General features: G+C 35.6%; 1 protein-coding gene across 5 annotated transcripts in view; it reads left to right on the forward strand.

Annotated features, from left to right (window-relative positions):
• The window catches only part of LRP6 (LDL receptor related protein 6), a 183,552-nt gene that overhangs the window by 108,207 nt on the left and 56,496 nt on the right, over positions 1 to 18,849 (forward strand). For 4 of the 5 annotated variants that reach the window (XM_082420153.1, XM_082420150.1, XM_082420151.1 and 1 more), the window contains 4 exons: positions 882 to 1,078; positions 2,822 to 2,953; positions 5,578 to 5,974; positions 7,023 to 7,194. In XM_082420153.1, the coding sequence (XP_082276279.1) occupies positions 882 to 1,078; positions 2,822 to 2,953; positions 5,578 to 5,974; positions 7,023 to 7,194 (898 nt within the window). The remainder of the gene's footprint in view (positions 1 to 881; positions 1,079 to 2,821; positions 2,954 to 5,577; positions 5,975 to 7,022; positions 7,195 to 18,849) is intronic. The other variant, XM_082420152.1, reaches the window with a different exon arrangement.

The raw sequence follows: 18,849 nt of genomic DNA on the forward strand, positions 1-18,849 counted from the left end.
AAGCATTTATTTTCTTGACTGTTACTGTGGCTCAAACGCAGTTTGTTCATTATTCAAGAATTATATTATTTACTAATTACATAACTCTCCATGACACTCTGCAAAGTTCTGTGCCTTCAGTACTAATCAGGTTCTCTACCTCTCCTTCCACACAGTTAGGATTGCTTGTGAAATTTGGGGATCTGCTTTGTCTCTTGAACACATTCTGCCAGTGGTTGGGCTTCCTTTTTGCTGCCTGGCTTGTGGAGATTAAGTAACCATATAGCAGAAAGCCAAGTGAGATGATCATTTGCTGGAGCGAGACTGGAGTCTGCAGAGAGAGAGCTCTACCAGAATGACTTTTTAGCCTCATGTGTATGTTTTTACTTTTCAGTTATCAAAGCCATAAGAAGTGATGGAAGAAACAGGCTCAGATTCTTTGTTCTTCCACGTCAAGAAGGGAAAAACCTATTGCTGATTTAAAACTACTTCCCAGGGCCAACTCTAAACCCTGGGATTTTTCTTTTTGCCAGCCTTTCTCTTTCCAATGGCATGAATTATGTGGAAGGATGGAAGGTGTGAGTGCGGAGATGGGAGCTGACAGCAGTGCTCATACTTGGGTCTTCACTTTGTCTGCTAGCTTGTGGTGCACCCGAAGCCTGCTGCCAAGTTAGGAACCATTCTGAAGTGCGTGGTTGAGGATTTCGGGCACCATGATTGCAAATACGTTTGAATTTACTCCGTGTCTTATTTTTCATCGGTGTATTTGACCTTAACATATGTGTTATCCAGGATTTGTATGTGTTAATGTGGACTACAAGACCATTTTAATGGGAGAGATGAAGTTTTGATTAAAGAAGAAAATTTAGAGATGTTTGAGTTTTTCTCTTTATGTTTAATAGGCAGGCGGTGGTTAAAGGTTCCCTTCCACATCCTTTTGCCTTGACGTTATTTGAGGACACATTGTACTGGACTGACTGGAATACACACTCCATTTTGGCTTGCAACAAGTACACTGGCGAGGGTCTGCGTGAAATCCATTCTAACATCTTTTCTCCCATGGATATACATGCCTTCAGCCAGCAGAGGCAGCCAAATGGTAAGTGATCTTGATTTTTAAATTGCAGGTTGGAATAGCTTTGTAGCACTCTGATGTCTGGCTTTAGTGAGGGGCAAGAGGAGGGAGGATATATCCAAAGGTAGTGGGAAGGAATAAAAAACAGGGAAAATGTCAAAATATAATTCAGGGTAGATAACAGCGTTAAACCATTTGTAGCTTGATATCTGTCACTACAGACCACCTCAGCCCTTTGTTTGAGTCTGGGGTTATGAAGGTAAAGAAGAGAGAAATAAAATAAGAAATTGAGATAGCTCATATGCTAAGATTGTGCACAAATGCATTTCTTATTCATATGATTTCTCTCTAATGAGTGATTTTGTTCATTGTATGTTTAAAAATGAACACTTTTCCTGAATGGAAACCTCTATTAATCTAACTGGTTAATTTAAGTACCTCAGGTTACTTAAATAAAATACTTGCTTATACCTTTTCTGTGCACATCCCCCCACCTTTTTTTCTTAGTTTTGCTTCTATTTCTGGCCATCCTTTATAATGACTTGGGCTGTGACTGCTGACAACAATTTCTTGTAAGAGAGGACTAGAATTAGGTTTAAAAGAATATGAGAATGTTAAGTGTTTGGCACTGGTGTGTAAATAACTGTCTGGCATGTGTCTGAGTGTATTTCAGATTGTATTCCATAGCCAAAAATGCAGGGGTTTTGGATTATGCATTGCTTTGTATTAGTTCCTTCCATTTAGGGGGAGATAGTCAAATACTGAATGTGTCATTGGAATCTGGTGATCATGAGTCCATAAAAATGTTTTAAAATGTTTGTGTTACTCTTTTGTAGAAAAGAAAATGTTGAGTCACTTGCGTGAATGTTTTCTTCTCAGTGTTGGCCCTCAGGAAAGAATTTCTTTGTTCTTGTTTTTTTAATGACACTGTTGATCCTTTATGTTTTACTAGTTTGAGAATTTGCAGTTATGTGTGATATTGCTTTCTTTTATCTTTCATATTTTGTTGATCTCCATCTTTTGCTGATTTTTTTCTATGAGTATTATTTAAATCCACCCCTTTCTATAGTGTCTTCACATTTTCTAATTAATCTCTGCTTCTCAGTTTTCCCTTTTAAGTCCATTTTGTTTATCTTTTCCATGTAAATCTTTCCAAAGTGTGGCTTTTCTTGACTCTCAGTGCCTCCACCACAGATGTTCCCCTCTCTGTGCTCATTCAGCTTTAGTTCCTGTTAGTCAAACCTTAATCTTCAGTTACACTGTTCACCTTATTATCTCACCCAGTGCACAGCCTCCAAGCCTTCGTTCATGTGGTTTTACCACACTTGAATGTCCCCCTATCTGTTCTTCCTATCTTTCAAGACTTCAGTCATGTCCTGTATCTTTCCTTAGTGATTTACTTCCCATTTGACGCTATGCTTACTTTACAGTCTAAATGTGCAAGATAGCAGTTTCATTGTTTTGTATTGTTTTCCAGTATTATTGTTCATTAATTTTGGCATACTGGCCAGATTGCAAGCTCTTTAGGGCAGGGACATCCTGCTTTATTTCTTGTATATTCCTCTTTGGATACAAAATGCTAAGTAAATTCTCACTGATTAATTCCCTTCCTTGCAGATGGTCTGGTAGTCAAGCACCTGGATGACATTTGGTAATGATTTGGTTTATCAGAGTTGCTCATGTTATGGTTGTTAACCTTTGTGTACCTAGAGTGGGGGAGGTCATCCATAATCATTGGTATTAATTACTGTGATTTATATTTGACAGCTACAAATCCATGTGGAATTGATAATGGTGGTTGTTCCCACTTGTGTTTGATGTCTCCAGTGAAGCCTTTTTATCAGTGTGCTTGCCCAACTGGGGTTAAACTCCTGGAGAATGGAAAAACCTGCAAAGATGGTAAGAAGTTGGTCTCCAAGAAGGAAGAATTTTAGATAGCAATTGGGATTCTTTATGATTTATTTTATTTCTCTATAATAAGCTCTACAGGTTACAGTGCTTTGGGAGACTAGTCACTTAATCTCTCAGTCTTCACAATTGGTTATACACTAGGAATGTTTTGTGTTTTATGGCAACTCTCGAATATTATTTTATAAATTATTTTAGTATTTAACTGAATTTTTAACATGCTATTTTGGAAAAAAAAATTAGGTGCCATTTCTTTTCTCTGTCAAATCTCATAGTCATTGATATCACAATTGATTCTTGTGGAAATGAGTATTCTCATAAAGAATACATTTTTAACAGTAGGTAGCATTTGTAAATAAAGAACTTCCGTGCAAGGAAAACATGTTTATTAAACTTTTTTAACTATAAAGACTATCATGGGATAAACATATTTTCTAAAAAATGATTGAATGATGTTTTTAATTGCCTTTTAACAACAGAGAATTGCCTTCAGAAGAAGAAAAGAATTCCTTATTGTACTGTTTAAAGCAACTCTTTCTATACTTAACCACCACACTGCCTCTTCTCCTTACTCTCAATTCCCCATAGAGAGAGGGCATATTGGAGAATATTCTGATTTAGGACATTTCCAGGGACTTCTGGTTTGGGATAACACCAGTTCTTCTCTTTTTCTTCTTAATGAGAATGTTATTCTTCATTCTTACCCCTATGGATCAGCATCTGGTTCTCTAGCCACCAGCAAGACCTGGTAAGAAAATTGTTATCTTTAGCAGTGGCTTCTTTATCTAACTCTGAAAAGCAGAAGCCTTTATTGAGGAGTGGGTTAGAGTTTCTGGCAAGGGGGTCAGGGAGCCAGAGAGATGGAATTGAGTTGGTGTACAGGATATTTGTCATGACTTGGCATTGATAAATTATCCTCCTAGTCAAAGGTGAAGCTGGCTGACTCTTGTCAGAGGGTTTTCATGGCAAACAATAATTTGGTTTCAGTTTAAAACAAAAGGTTTTTGTAATGTTGCCTTTTTGTTTAAAAATGTAGCCTGAAAAAAAAAAAAAAAAAAAAAAAAAAAATGTAGCCTGACTTTAAAACAGAGGATTTATTTTAGCAGTAGTGGTCTGTTTACACCCTATAGCAGTGCAGATGTATGAGTTTAACTACTATTTTGAATTTCAGATATAAATTTGGCATGTAATAGCCTTAAGTTAACTATTCTGTTTTGATCACCTTGCCAAATTGACAGCTTCACTTTCTATGACTTCTTTGTTTGCAAAGTTTAGGGCTGGCTTCTTTTGGTAGTTAGCAGAGGCAGTGAATTGTATAAAGTTACTCCTGCTTGGTGCCTGCTATGGCATTTAGGGCCGTATTCTCTCCAAGACAGAGTTCATTTATAATTAATCCATGAGTCAAAAAGCTGATGCTGAGAGCTTTTTCACTCCTCTTCTCAGTGTTTTCTACTATAATTCCAGATTAATGCTTGAAGTTTAATGTCAGTATTTTCTTTCAGACTCATTTCTTTGGTTGGGAATCTTTTTTCACTCTTTGAGATGTCAACTTGCTTACTATCTTTTATTAGCTTTTATATAAAGTTAAATGGTTTTTTGCTAGTGGTTGACTTGAATATTTAAAATCAAAGCAAACAAAAAGATTAATATTCTCATTCACAACAGTGTTTTTATTGAATACTGTTTTGGGTTAAAAGCATTTCGTAAATAAATCTGATTTAAAACTCAATGAGATAAAAATTTGAAAGTTTATTTTCTAATGGTAATAATAATAATATATTAGCTAGTATTTATTGAATACTTACATGTTTGGTACATTTCTGAGTTTTACATTTATCTCCTTAAAGTCTCACAGCAACCCTATAGAAACCAGGCTTAGAGAGATTAGGTGTTTTGCCCGAGTTTGTGTAACTGCTTGAATCCAGTTCTGTCAGATGAACAACTCTAACCCTTACCCACTGTGTCATATTTATCTGATTCCCTCTCTCTTCTGCTGCTGTTTCCTCCTCCATAGGTTCCTTTGTCCTTAATTCTGTCAGGCATTGCCCTGTAGTTCTTTTTGTTACAACAGCTTTACTGAGATGTAGTTTACATATAAAATTCAACCATTTCAAATGTACAATTCAGTGATTTTTAGTAAATTTACAGAGCTGTGCAGCCATCACAATACATCCAATTTTAGAACATTCTCGTTAATCACAAAAGATCCTTGTCCTAGATTCCTTTACCTTTTTAAACATCCTTCTTGAACAAAGGACCTATATCCTATACTTCCTCTAATATTCAGCTACTTAGCTTCTTAGTCATTACTTAGTTGCTATTCATTATACCTTTAAATAAATGTTATTAATTCCAGGGACTATATAATGAATGAAGCCAGAGAGAGAATCAAAACTTGATTTGGAGAATTCAGCCGTTATAGAGCTTGAACTCATAGTCAAGCTACTCCTGTTTTACTGCATTACTTTCCATTTCCACCCTAAATAGACCCTAGTATCCTTTTATACTCATTACTTTTCAATTCCTGAAGAAGTTCTGCATTCTCTATTTAGAGTACCTAAATTTTGCCTGTGCGTTTCAATTTTTTCTGCATTTTTTTCACTTTGTTGTTCTAGGTGCCACTGAATTACTGCTTTTAGCCCGAAGGACAGATTTGAGACGAATTTCTTTGGATACACCAGATTTCACAGACATTGTTCTACAGTTGGAAGACATCCGTCATGCCATTGCCATAGATTATGATCCTGTGGAAGGCTATATCTACTGGACTGATGATGAAGTGAGGGCCATCCGCCGCTCATTCATAGATGGATCTGGCAGTCAGTTTGTGGTCACTGCTCAAATCGCCCATCCTGATGGTATTGCTGTTGATTGGGTTGCCCGAAATCTTTATTGGACAGACACTGGCACTGATCGGATAGAAGTGACAAGGCTCAACGGGACCATGAGGAAGATCTTGATTTCAGAGGACTTAGAGGAACCCCGGGCTATTGTGTTAGATCCCATGGTTGGGTAAGAGGCTCTGCTGATAGAAAATTTTGCCAGGTGTTTCTGATTTTTACAGGTTCCTAGAAACATTGAGAAAAACAATGTGAAGTATATGTTGGTTTCCAATAAATAGCTCTTTAACGACTGTCCATTTTTAGAATAAAATCTCAAGTTAAAGAATTGCTAGTTTTTTTCCTTGAATGTTTTGAATACTTTTTCTTTCTAAATTAAGTCCATGCTTGCTGACTTTGGGTGTTGGCTGCAGATTTTGCCGAGGTTGCATCATGACCATGAAAAGTGTGGAAAGAAGTTGTTTTCAGAGCTCTTTCTCTTCCCCCTAGAAAATTTAATTTCATCTCATTTTCAGTACTTCCAGAACAACTTGGTAAAGAATATATCTTACTTTTTGTATGTCCCCAAACATATAAATGATTTGATTTCCAAAACTTTGTCTGGCCATGTAGCTTTATGCCTAGTCTTTTTTTTTTTTTGGCTATAACACCCTGACCATGGTCCAGGGAAACACAGCTTTCTACATACTCACCAGTGTTGTTTGTTACTATGAGATTCATCCTGCGGGTGAACATAATGACAAATTATTACACCTCAGTGCATACCAATGCCTTCAAGCCCCTTAAATTCTCAGGAGCCTCAAGAATCACTTAGTGCTACAGGAAGAGTTAGTTATTTGGGGAAATCAGTTTGCCATCTGAATATTACTACTGGTTTAACCTTTTTGCGTCAGAGATGACAAGCCAGCAAGAAAGAGAGGGCTATTCCTGGGAAGGAGCACAAAATATTTTGAAAAAAAAACAACTGAAAATAGAATATCATTATTGGGAGGCATTATCAGTTCTAGAAAACACTGTTTCATCTGAAAATTTTCTACAAGCTTACACACTGCAGTTATAAATGTCTTAAACATACTCTTCGTATGTTTGTCTTATGGTTTTTTTTCTTCTGTAGTGTTAATGTATAATCAGTGTAAAAGAGGGGTGGAGCTCACCTTTAGGATATCTGAAAGTTACAGTTTATTATCTGTTTTTAGCTCATATTCTGTGTACTTCTATAGGTACATGTATTGGACTGACTGGGGAGAAATCCCGAAAATTGAGCGAGCAGCTCTGGATGGTTCTGATCGAGTAGTGTTGGTTAACACTTCTCTTGGTTGGCCAAATGGTTTAGCCTTGGATTATGATGAAGGCAAAATATACTGGGGAGATGCCAAAACAGACAAAATTGAGGTTTGTTTCTTGCTTTTTCATTTTAAAACCAGTTTTATAATGGTTTTTGAATTAATGGTAATTTGATGCAGATATTCTTGCATCTTCACTGGGGTGCTGGAGGTATCTTGCATAGAAATTTTATTCAACCTTTAGGATTCTAGGGATTGCATATTTTCTTCCATCCAACCATAAAATTTCTGAGTTACACTGGAATGAGAAATGGGTATTCATATATTTCTAGTCTTAAAAGCTTATGTGAATGATTTTCTCATTATGGGTAAAACCACTGCCTGAATTTCCTAGGGGCAGTTTGCACAAACCAAATATTATATAAGCTCTAGACTGAAAGAGCTGATAGTCGTTTTCAGGAGAACAAAGCCCATATATACATATATACTTTCTGTTGGTGATGGTGTTGGGGCAGGTGGTGGCATATATTAACTATTAATAAAATGGTTACATGCAAACGGTTTTTAAATTGATTTATGAGCTGTGTGGGAGAAAAATTAATTAGCCAAAGCTTGGGGGAAATATTTTCCAAATGATAGAACTAAGGGCAATCAGAATAGAATTACGGTGGAAACAACCACCATATGTGAGTATGTGACTATTTTATCACATTGTTTTGTGAAGAGCACATATCCTTGATAATTGATTGTGAAGTCTAACTTTACAACTTTGAATTGCTAGAGGTCTTGTGAATCACATACTTAAAACGGAGTTTTGATCACAATATTTCTTTGGAAAACACATGACTTCTCATATAAGGAATAGCTTTGAATGGCTCTTCAAAGGCACAGCACACATCTCGCAATAGATAGATAATTTGGGCTCTAGAGCAGTTACTTTAGAAAGGTGATTCTTAGGAATGTCAGGGACTCTGAGGGAATAATGAGTTAAAGGGCCTTCCTTTAAGAATGGAATCTTGGAATAGAAAAAAATCCATTAGTATTCCACCAGGCTTAAATACTGAAAACCATCTTCAACTCTTGCAGCTGGTTTCCATTAATAGAAAATTATGCATAGACTTGACTATATAAATTTTCTCCCTGCTGTTAGTGTTTCACTGCCCCCACCCCCTTTAAATCCAAGTTAGGTTTGAATCTAGCAGCTGGAGTGCAGTGCTAATGAGACAAAGGTTATGAGTTCACTTTTCAGACAGGCTATTAGCTTCACTTGGGTAGGCTTGAGTACAAATCTCACAACATTCCCATCCAGTTCACAAATGTGAATTGTTGATCAGCTGTGGACTGTACATGAGTGTATAGGTATACTACTCTTAGAAAAATAGTTTAAGTCCATGTGTCCCAGAGGAATGTCTGCACATAAGGAAAGAGCACATAATTTACATCACAGAAGAACACGTGATTTATTATTTTATAGGGATTTTAAAAATTCTGTATTTGATCTTATCTTTCTTAGCTGACTATGACTGACTGATTAGATTGTAAATAAAACATTTGTTTCTTTCTAGGAATTTTTCAAGTCTTATTTTCCCTACTGCAGGTCACTTTTAGCACTTCAGATATAGAAATTCATTCAAAATCACAAATAGTTCAGGAGGGATTCAGGTAGAGAAATGGGAATTTATGGAGGTTCTGAATGACAGTGTTTAAGAATAAAAATGAATACACATTATATAACAATATATAATATTCATTTTACAGGATTTATTTTCTTAGTTTGCAGGAAGTGCAGTAGGTCTTAAAATTAGTATTAGTTCTGGCCTTTTGAGCTGTGTATATGTATATAAGTGGTGTCATTTGCTTTCTCACTTCCTTATTTCCTTCCTCCTTGACTTGTACCAGCATCCTCAAACTTACCTTTCAGATCTATTTCTCTTCTTCCAGGTTTACTGGAACACAGCTGCTATTTGTTCTTTGTCCCCCTTTTGACAGATTATTTGAGGTTAGTGATATATCTACTTCCACCAAATTATACACACAAAGACCTCCCCTCATTCTTTCCCCTGAGATTCTGATGAAGTTTCCCTAATTGAACATTCAATGCTTTTGTAATTTTAATTACAATTACAGTGTAAAAAAAATTCTTTTTACAGACACATCTGGGAAATAAAGAGAGCAGATATTGTTATCTGTTACCCTCAAATTTACGATATGTAAAATTGCTGGTATATGGCAAACTAAGGAAAGAGCACAGCTCTTCATATGGCATAACTGAGGGAGAAAAACTGTTAGTTTCCCTCTCTGAGACTAGTAGTGATTATAGGAGCAACTGTAACCACCAGCCTTTTCATTTTGCTTTACTCAGTAGTAGGTCGACTAAAACTTTTGGGAAGACACATAATTTTAAAAATGCTTCTTTTTCTAGGATTACTTGCTAGCCTCTTGTTATGTATCAGCTGATCCTCGGTGCTGATCTGCCCCTAGTCTAGGTCACATGCTCCTTGCTACTCCCCTTCTCTTAAGAAAGCTTCCCCGCTTTTGTCATGCCCAAGAGTGAAAGGTACTTTTTCCTGGGACTATAAGAAAATATTAAATTATGGTTGTAGTGGCCTTATTCTCTTCTGGAAGACTTAGAGTTTACTTGGGATATATGTTTCCAGTACATTTGGGAAGAAAAGATAGGTATTTGATAAATTATGTAGCAGTGTAAGGCGTAGTAAACTCTTGTGTTTTGAGTGGATCTTATGGGAAGAGCTTAAAATGTTCATTCGCTTATGCTCTCTGCTCCCTCAGTGGAGATTCCTTAGATCAGGTTCTCACTCACATTTTTTGGTAAGTGGTGATGTAACCAGATGCTGGATATTGGGGAGCTGGGTCTGAGGACTGGGGAAACCAGAGAAAATTAATGGGGAGCTCTGGGTTTCAGACTCGACTTCTGTTGTACAGAGTTGCAGGAAAGAATAAATAGGTTTTCCTGAGGTTTATAACCAATTCCACAGAGAGGGATGGTACCTAGGGAATTGCTAATGATGTCACATTTTTTTAAAAAAAGACAGTCATCGTATTGGCTGGTGCTTTAATATAAGAATGTGTTTGTGAGGATATGTCTGATTTCCCTACTTTTCAACTGATAGTGACCACTTAACTGTAGGTGTTATTTAAAAGGTACTTCCTGGTACTTGTTTACGTTTCTTCATTATGCTGAAATCATTTCATCACCTTTTACATACAAGCTTCTAGTTTACTTGTCTGCACTGGGGTCCCCTCTACTTCCCACCCAAGTGTTACTATAGTGTTCTGGGGCTTCCTGATAATAAATACTAAAGCATTAGCAGAAAGGATCATTTTCTTTTTTCTGGTTGGGGAACATCAAACAAGCCTTTATTTCAACTTTATAAGACCCTGCAGTAGGCAGAAGCACATTGTGTCTTAACACTATTCTCATTTTTCTTGGTCCATTTTAACTGCCAAAAACATTTGTTGTACTAAGGGCCTGCAGTACTGCTTACCAATAGTCAAGACATATCATAGATAATTTATAAGTTTAAAACATTTTCAGTTAATGCGTTTTCAGTCACTGGTTTTATTGAAAATAATAATATTGTCATAGCTGAAATTTTCTCACAGTTTATTTTCTCATTATATACTTTTTATTCATTTTTTTCCCCTTTTCATTTCTGAGCTTATGCTGACAGATGCAGCAACACCTAGTGGTTGTAGGTAAAGAGAGAGATTTTTCTTGTTTACTTCAAGGACATGTAGAATTATTTCACATCTCTTTTATTGTAAATTTCCCTGTTTTAGAGAACAGTGTCCATAGGTAGTTTTGTCCAAATCTAATTATACCTGGCACAATTTTGTTGGGAAACGGAAACAGATTATTAGAACCTTGAGTACCAAGACATTTTTGAATAAAGACTGTATTATTGTGTAGGATGTGTTCTGAAAACTTCACATTTGGTGAATGTTCTATTTCATATTCTAAGCCTGAAACTGCAGGGCTGTATTTTCCTCTCATGACAACTTCCTCTGTTTAAGCAGTACTCTTATAAAGAAATTTGTTTCCCAAGTATTCAGATTTTTTTTTAAAGTAATTTCTTTGTCTGGCATCTTTAGCCTGTGTATTGTGAAAGTCTGTTAAAACACACAAGGACCCATTTATGATGGTTTTTCTTATTGTTTTTCCTAAGATTAATTCCTCCTTAAGAAATTATAATAATATAATCATCTGTTGTTGAGATAAAGCTCTCCTGAGTGTATGACAAGTACCAACAAGTTCTTCCTTTTGAATCTTTGCCAGTTTTATAACAGTGTTCCTTAAAATTGGTTTTACTTTTAGTTTTAGAGAAATGTTCAAGATAATGAACTTAAATACCTGAATCTTTGCCCATTCCTACTACCTTACCACACTATATGTATGTATATATGAATATATATTTTTCCCCACATCTTCTTGACATGTAATAATGGAAGAATGATTTTGATAAATTCCGTTATTAGATTCCTCAGCTCAACAGAATACCTGGATTTGGGGCCTGTATTCACTGAGTTGTAAACATGGGCTATCCTGTTATATCATCTTGTTTCTGATTGGGGTGTATCTTATGATTATATCTATCTTTGAACCCCTATTTGAAGGTTACCTATTGATGTACAATTCTAACAACATTATTTAACTTGTTATCATCTCTAGCAGCCAGAGTAGTACATCGTCCAGTTGTATGCTCTGTCATCTCATTATCTACTCTACTTTGTCTGGCTCTAAAAAAATTATTGCACACATTTATAATGAGAGAAACTTGCTTGATGATAGGTGTAATCATATTTTCCTGAACTGGCACAACAAACCCTGGAGCCTCACCAAACAAGATGCAGTTGCCTCACTTTGGAGTTAGTATAATTTTATCTATGTAAATTAGGATAATCTGTTCATTTGGTACTTAGAAAGTATTTTAGTGACCAAGTTTGAACTTGCACTTGGATTATTTTTTAATTGTTCTGCTATTATACTTTTTCGCCTCATGTTTTAGTATAAAACCATTTAATATGTGGGGAGCTGTTTTTAGTTACAGTCTGATTATTTTAGAAGTACCTTTTTTATTCCTTTGGTTTTTGTACCCCTGAAGTAAGAGTGCTGATTTCAGTGTCCTACTTTCTTCAGAAGAGAGGTCATCCTCTTTACAGTTTATAACAGTGTTTAGTTTTTATCGAGGTAATCTCTAGATGTTTTATTGAAGCATTTTATAATATTGGACACTGACCTAGTTCTTGTTTGATTTTGCCATTTAACTCAGTGACTTTACATAATTCACATCATCTCTGGTCTTTGTATTTTGGCCAATGAGGTCATTTGAACGAGGTGATCTTTAGGTTCCTTCCAGTTACAACATTTTCTGATTTTTTTTATATTAACTGCATGTCATAGGTTAAGAACAAATAAAACACTTTGCTTGGGAGAGTTGCTAAAAGGGAATCTATATTGAAGATGACATGACTGTTTTCTTTTTTTCTTTAAATTTTTCCTTATTTACTGTGCCTTTAATTCCTATCACCTAAAGAAGTCTTGCCTGTTGGGGGTTCAATATCTTTAGTAACTCAGTTTTACTGATAGCGACTTCTGGTAAGCTATTCATTTAGATTTTGCGTTGACCTGTATGCAGGCTACTCCATTATTAACATGCATGGCGGGTTTAAATAAATGTTTAAAGCTGTTGTTTGAAGCTTGCCAAACATGTAAATGTTAATGGAGTACATGTAAAACATTATTTTTCAGGAGGTTATTTCCCTGTAGCTGGGAAACTATTATACTTTTAAAGGGGTCATAGAGGTTTTATTTTTACTGTTTTTAGAAAGTTTGGAAAGGGTAAAAAGAAATATAATGGCAAGGACCACAGTTTTGGGGCTTCTTGGGAGGGAATTTGCAAAACATAGAGAGAGCAGTGTCAACAATAACAAGTATTTTAACTTCTTGTTTCAACTTAATTTATCACCAGCTATTTAAGGATTCTGTATAATAGTCATTGCTGAAGTTATCCATAACGAGCAAAGGATTCTCCTTCAATTTTTTTCCCACTTTAAGTGTAGCTTACAATTTTAAAATGTTGAGAATGTTATAATGCAGGCCCTGTAATTTTTTTGTTGAACTCTTAATAGATTTCCTAAACTCTTCATTCATTGTACTATGATTTGTTTTTTTGGTAGATTTGATCTGAAATAATCTGAGGGAAAGAGTTAGAATCCCTTTTATAGTGCTGAGATTTTCAATAGATTAGTATTTTGTTATTTCATTTATAATTTTGAGCTTCTGAGATCTGCCAGGCTTGTAGAGCTTGTAAGTAGGACTGAAATTAGAGGCTTTATGCTATTAATATAGCCCCTGTTCAGTTTTTTATTTTTGTTGTTGATTGATTTTTTTACAGTTCTATAAGTTTTAATAAGTGCATAGAGTCATGTAACCACCACCACAATTAAGATACAGAACATTTCCATCAATCACAAAAACTGCCTTGTGCTGCCCTTTTATTTTCAACTCCCCACGGCCACTCTCCGGCAACCTCTGCACCTAGATTTGCATAAATGGAATCATACAGTATGTTGCCTTATAAGTATGGCTTCTTTCACTTAGCTTTAGACATTTAAAAAGTTAAATGTTCATTTATTTTTGATTTTAGATTGATTTATGACTTGGTCTTTATGTCTGGTTGAGATTTATAACACTACTATTGTGTTTTAGTTACAGTGTTATTCTTAAAATATGGAAAAAAAATCCCAAACCCTTCTCTGCTGCAATAGATTTCATTAGTCTACAGATAGTAAGCAAACAGAGTTTCATGGGTTTTCAAAGTGTTGTTGTCTTTGGGAAAAAAGCCATGTTCAGATGGTTTACACATTATCAGATGGTTTCTAGATAGTGTCATATACTTACACAAACATTTGTTCTTTCTATCCCAGGTTTCTCTTCCCAGAATTCAGCAGTGTTTGTTGCTTTTTGATTAGTTAGCTTCTTTTATTTGTCAAAGGTCATAGAACTTGCTATTTATGAAGAAAACAATGGAATTCAAGTTTCCTGATTCCTAATACAGTACTTTTTGTGTTGAGTTCTGCTGCCTCTTTTTTAGACTGTTCATTTTGAAATAATTTCAGACTTCAACAAAAAATTTGCAAGAGTAATAAAACTTTCACCCAGGTTCATTTTACGTACTCATAGAATAGTGATCAACACCAGGAAATTAACACTGATACCATTTCCATTATTCGTGTTATATTAATTGGAATTCTCCCATAAGGAAGAGGTGTCCCCTTTCCTATTTATTCAATTATTCATATATATATGTATGCACATATATATGTATATATATGAGCCCATGGATGTTCAGTTTATTCTACAGGCTATATTTCATTATCATCATTATATCGTTGCAAAAATTGTTGCAGAATTGGCATTAGGAGCTCCTTCAAGGTGATTCTGTGTCCTTTTGACGTGCCTCCATCTTTTTTTTTTTTTTAATTGTGGTGAAAAACACATAACGTAAAACCTACCATCTTAACCATTTTTAAGTGTACAGTGGTGCTAATTATATGCACATTGTTCTGCAAGATCTGTAGAACTTTTTCATCTTGCAAAATTGAATCTCCATTCCTATTGAACAACTGCTTCCCCGCCAGCCCCTGGCAACTGCCATTTTACTTTCTGTTTCTAAGAGTTTGATTACTTTAGATACCTCATATAAGTGGAATCATGCAGTATTATCTTTTTGTGACTGGCTTTATTTCATTCAGCATATGTCCTCAGGGTTCATCCGTGTTGTGGTCTGTGACAGGATTCCCGTCTTTTTTAAGGCTGAATAATATTCCATTGTGTATATATATACCATATTTTCTCTATCCAATCATCTGTTGATGGACATTTAAGTTGGTTCTACCTCTTGGCCATTGTGAATACTGCTGCAGTGAACATGAGTGTGCAGATATCTCTTTGGGATCCTGTTTTCAATTCTTTTGGATATGTACCAGAAGTAGGACTGCTGAATCATATGGTAATTTAATTTTAATTTTGTAAGGAGCCCCCGTCATTTTTAAAACACTTTTTGGAACAACAGCATATTCCAGCTTTCTCTTATTTCCCATGCCAAGGAGCCATGGTTCTTTTTAATGAAGAATAGTATTTAAAAACCAATATCTGGGCATAAGGCGTGCTCATTGGTACTTGAGTAATTTGTTTTAATACTAAGATGTTAGAGTTGATTTTTTTTTCCTACTAAGACTCCAAATATATGTTAGTTGTGCTTGAAAAGAATGAGAGGAAAGGGAGTATCTTCCCCTTGTTAATATGCTAATGTGTTTCCCTTAGGGTTTATTAAAGGCTCCAGGACAGTGGGGTTCTCACAAGTGTCTCATGAAGCATTTGAGTATTGACTAAGGTGGTGTTGGTTTTCATCATAGTGATACCTTCAGCTGAAAATCTGTTCTCAATTTTATAGTTTTCCTGAGTAATTCATGTTTTAGAATGCTTTGGTCACAATAGCAATTCGTAGCTCTGTCTGTAAAAGAGCATAGTAACTGCAAATGTTTAATATTCTAAGCATGGCTCCTTGAAAAAATATTATGAAACTACCTAGTGCAAGTTTGATACTTTTTCTTTCCATATTAAAAATCGCTTGTATTTCCTCAGACATAATATGTCTTGAAGTAGGTTAAAAGGCTTTAAATGCAGCACCGAATTTGCCCTCACTGCTCTCTTAAACAGGAGCATGGCATCCCTTTGCTTCCCCTACTGAGTGCAAAGCATTTCTCTTTCCTTCTCACCCCAGTGAGATTCTGCATGACTGAAATGTTATTTCCATCGATATAGTTTTCAAAAATGCCATTTCTATGAAATTATACTTCATAACCTATGAAGTATATGAATCAGCCCCCAACGATACCTATTTGTCTCTCATATATATATATATAAACTTCTGATTTACTACTTGTTTTGGATATTGTCTGGAACAGTATAAGAGGAATGGTTCATTTGCATTTATTTCTTGGAACTTGATAGCATTCTCCGTTCATTTTATGGTGGGTGCCTGGTTGTCCTGTTGTCATCTATCTCTTGAACATGTCCAGTCAAGTGAATTTGCATAGCAGCAACTTTGGTAGTAGACTGGCTGCATTCCAGGATTTCATGGGTAATCCTGTCTTGACATTTAATGGCCTGATGAAACTGCTCAAAAAAACCGGATGTGATGTCTGCAGAAGGTTTGCCATTACCTCCTCTCTGTGAAGATAATGTTCTGGTTAACCCACATCTGTTTCCTGTTGTAGCCCATATGCTCAGTGTGGTTTGCAATATTTGGGAATGCCTCGGAATGTTAAATCCATACCACAATGTGGTTGAAGCAGTTGAAACCACTGGAGACTCTGGTTCAGATTTGGAGGTAGATTTTAGAAGTGACAGAAGCCTAATTTCAGTTTAATTAAACCACTCTGAGGTAATATGGTGAAACACACCCTCAAGAAGACTTAATTAGTGTTGGCTCAACTTTTAAAGCATAAGGGTTATCTTTTGGAATGGCCTAAAATGGTGCATTTGTTCTGGATTCAGAATGTACAAGCAAGCTTTTACCAGGATTTGGGTTGTTATTTTAAACATAAAGGGGCTTAAAACTGTATTTACAAACCTAGTAACCTGTCCAAAACTGTTACTCCTTGGGTATGAGAAATGTAACAGTAATTTTCTTTGAGACAAAGCAACATGTTCTTGTTTCTCTATGTTGCTTCTGCCCAGTAGAGAGATTGTGCGGCTGATTAAAAGAGAAGCTTTTAGGGCAGAAGCCAGTTTTCTAAGAAGTGTCAACTCTGCAAAAGTAATGGAAGGAAACACATTTCAGAAAGTAATCAGACTCTGTATAAAGGGAAATATGTAGTTCTGTAGAAGTAAAGTCTCACAATCAGATTTTGTTTAAGCTTTTGATCCCTTAATCTCTTCAGAGGATTCTTATAAATTGCTTCCTACATCATATGAACAACAAAAATGATAACAGCATTTATTACTAACAACTATTATTATTATTCAAGTGCCCTTGGACTTCTTCCTTATTTTTCCTCCCTTCATTTTTTTTTTTTTTTAATTATGGAAAACTTCAGACATATAGTAAAGCAGAGTAAAGATACTCAGGAACTACCCGGCTTCAACCATTATCTGTCAATCTAGAATGCTCTTAAGGGGAGAGCCAAGGAGATGGCAGATAGGGATTCTCTTATTAATATAAATGTGATTTTAACACTTTTATTTTGAGATAACCTAAAAGAAATGAAAGAATCAGGCCTTTGTCCTTACTCTTACAAATCTCAGCTAGTACTTTGAAATGTAAACTTACAAATGTGATAAAAGATGAAAAAAGTAGAGTTTTATTCGTTCTTTTCATGAGAAATCAGTTTTTGAAGTAATTTTAACCCATATTAGGATTAAGTATAGTATAGCTGGGGAGGGAGGAAAGACGAAATGGAAGACATTTGTTTGTGGCTTTACTGAGCCTGATGAGTCTAGGGCAGCCCTGAAGGTGGCAGGTTTGAGAGGGGACAGAGATCTAATCTAAAACAGGAGTAAATTAATTTTGTTATGGGCTGTAGAGTCACCACCATGAAATTCTAATCCTGTGCGGTCCACTAGGGTAGCCAGTAACCACATATGTCTATGGAGCACCTAAAATGTGGCTACTCTGAATTGAGATGCTTAAAGTGTAAAATGCATACTAAGAAGACCTAGTAAGAAAAAACATAAAATCTCGTTAATAAATTTTTAAAGAGTGATTACCTGTTGAAATAAAATATTTTGGATATATATGAAGAGATTAAATATATTATTAAAATTACTTTTACCTGTTTTTTTTTTTAAACTTTAAAAAATCTGGCTCCTAGAAAATTTTAAATTACACACATGACTCACATTTGTAACTTGTATTTCTTTTGGACAGCACTGTTCTAGACCCAACCCTGTTGTAAAAAGCTACAACAGTCAAGAATGGGAAGATAGGGAATTAAGGGAAGCAGTGTGCTTACAAATTTACATTTAAAGTATCTTAGCATATCTTAATTACGTTGTTTAATTTGAAATAGATGTGATATATCTAGCTTTAGTGTGCACTTTATTTACTCCACTACCCACCCCCACCCCCCCCAAAAAAAACACTTTTAGTTTTTGCCTTTAAAGTGAGAGAACAAGGAATAGCTAGCTGGAAGGGTCTAATACTCTAGTGTGCAAAGCTATAAAATCCTTAGCTGTGGCTTTTAGGGAACTATATTTGAGTTCTTGGACTCTGTGCTATTCTGAAGATCTTCTTAAGACCTTCATTATCATTTGTTGTTGTTTTGCCAGATGTTGCTAAAAATTACCTTATCTTTTTAACATGTCCTTTGCTTGTTTTTCTTCTTCCTGAGACCCTTGCTTGCACTTAGAGCAGCATTAACACTGATCCAAGCCCCAGTTTTGTCAGGGGACCAGAGTGAAGATCACCAAAGCATTCCTAACCTACAATCCTTTATGTGCAATTCTGAAATCCAAAAAGCTCTCGAAACGGAAAGTTATTTTTATTAATTCAGTTGGTAGAGAGTCTGGCTTGAGGGACTTCCCTGGCGGTCCAGGCAGGGGGTGCGGGTTTCATCCCTGGTGCGGGAGCCCAAGCAAACCAAAACACAAAATGGAAGCAGTATTGTAACAAATTCAGTAAAGACTTTAAAAATGGTACACATCAAAAACACTTAAAAAAAAAAAAGAGTCTGACTT

Source organism: Balaenoptera physalus, assembly GCF_965194825.1.
Source record: "Balaenoptera physalus genome assembly, chromosome: 13".
In the NCBI taxonomy this organism is placed as follows: domain Eukaryota; kingdom Metazoa; phylum Chordata; class Mammalia; order Artiodactyla; family Balaenopteridae; genus Balaenoptera; species Balaenoptera physalus.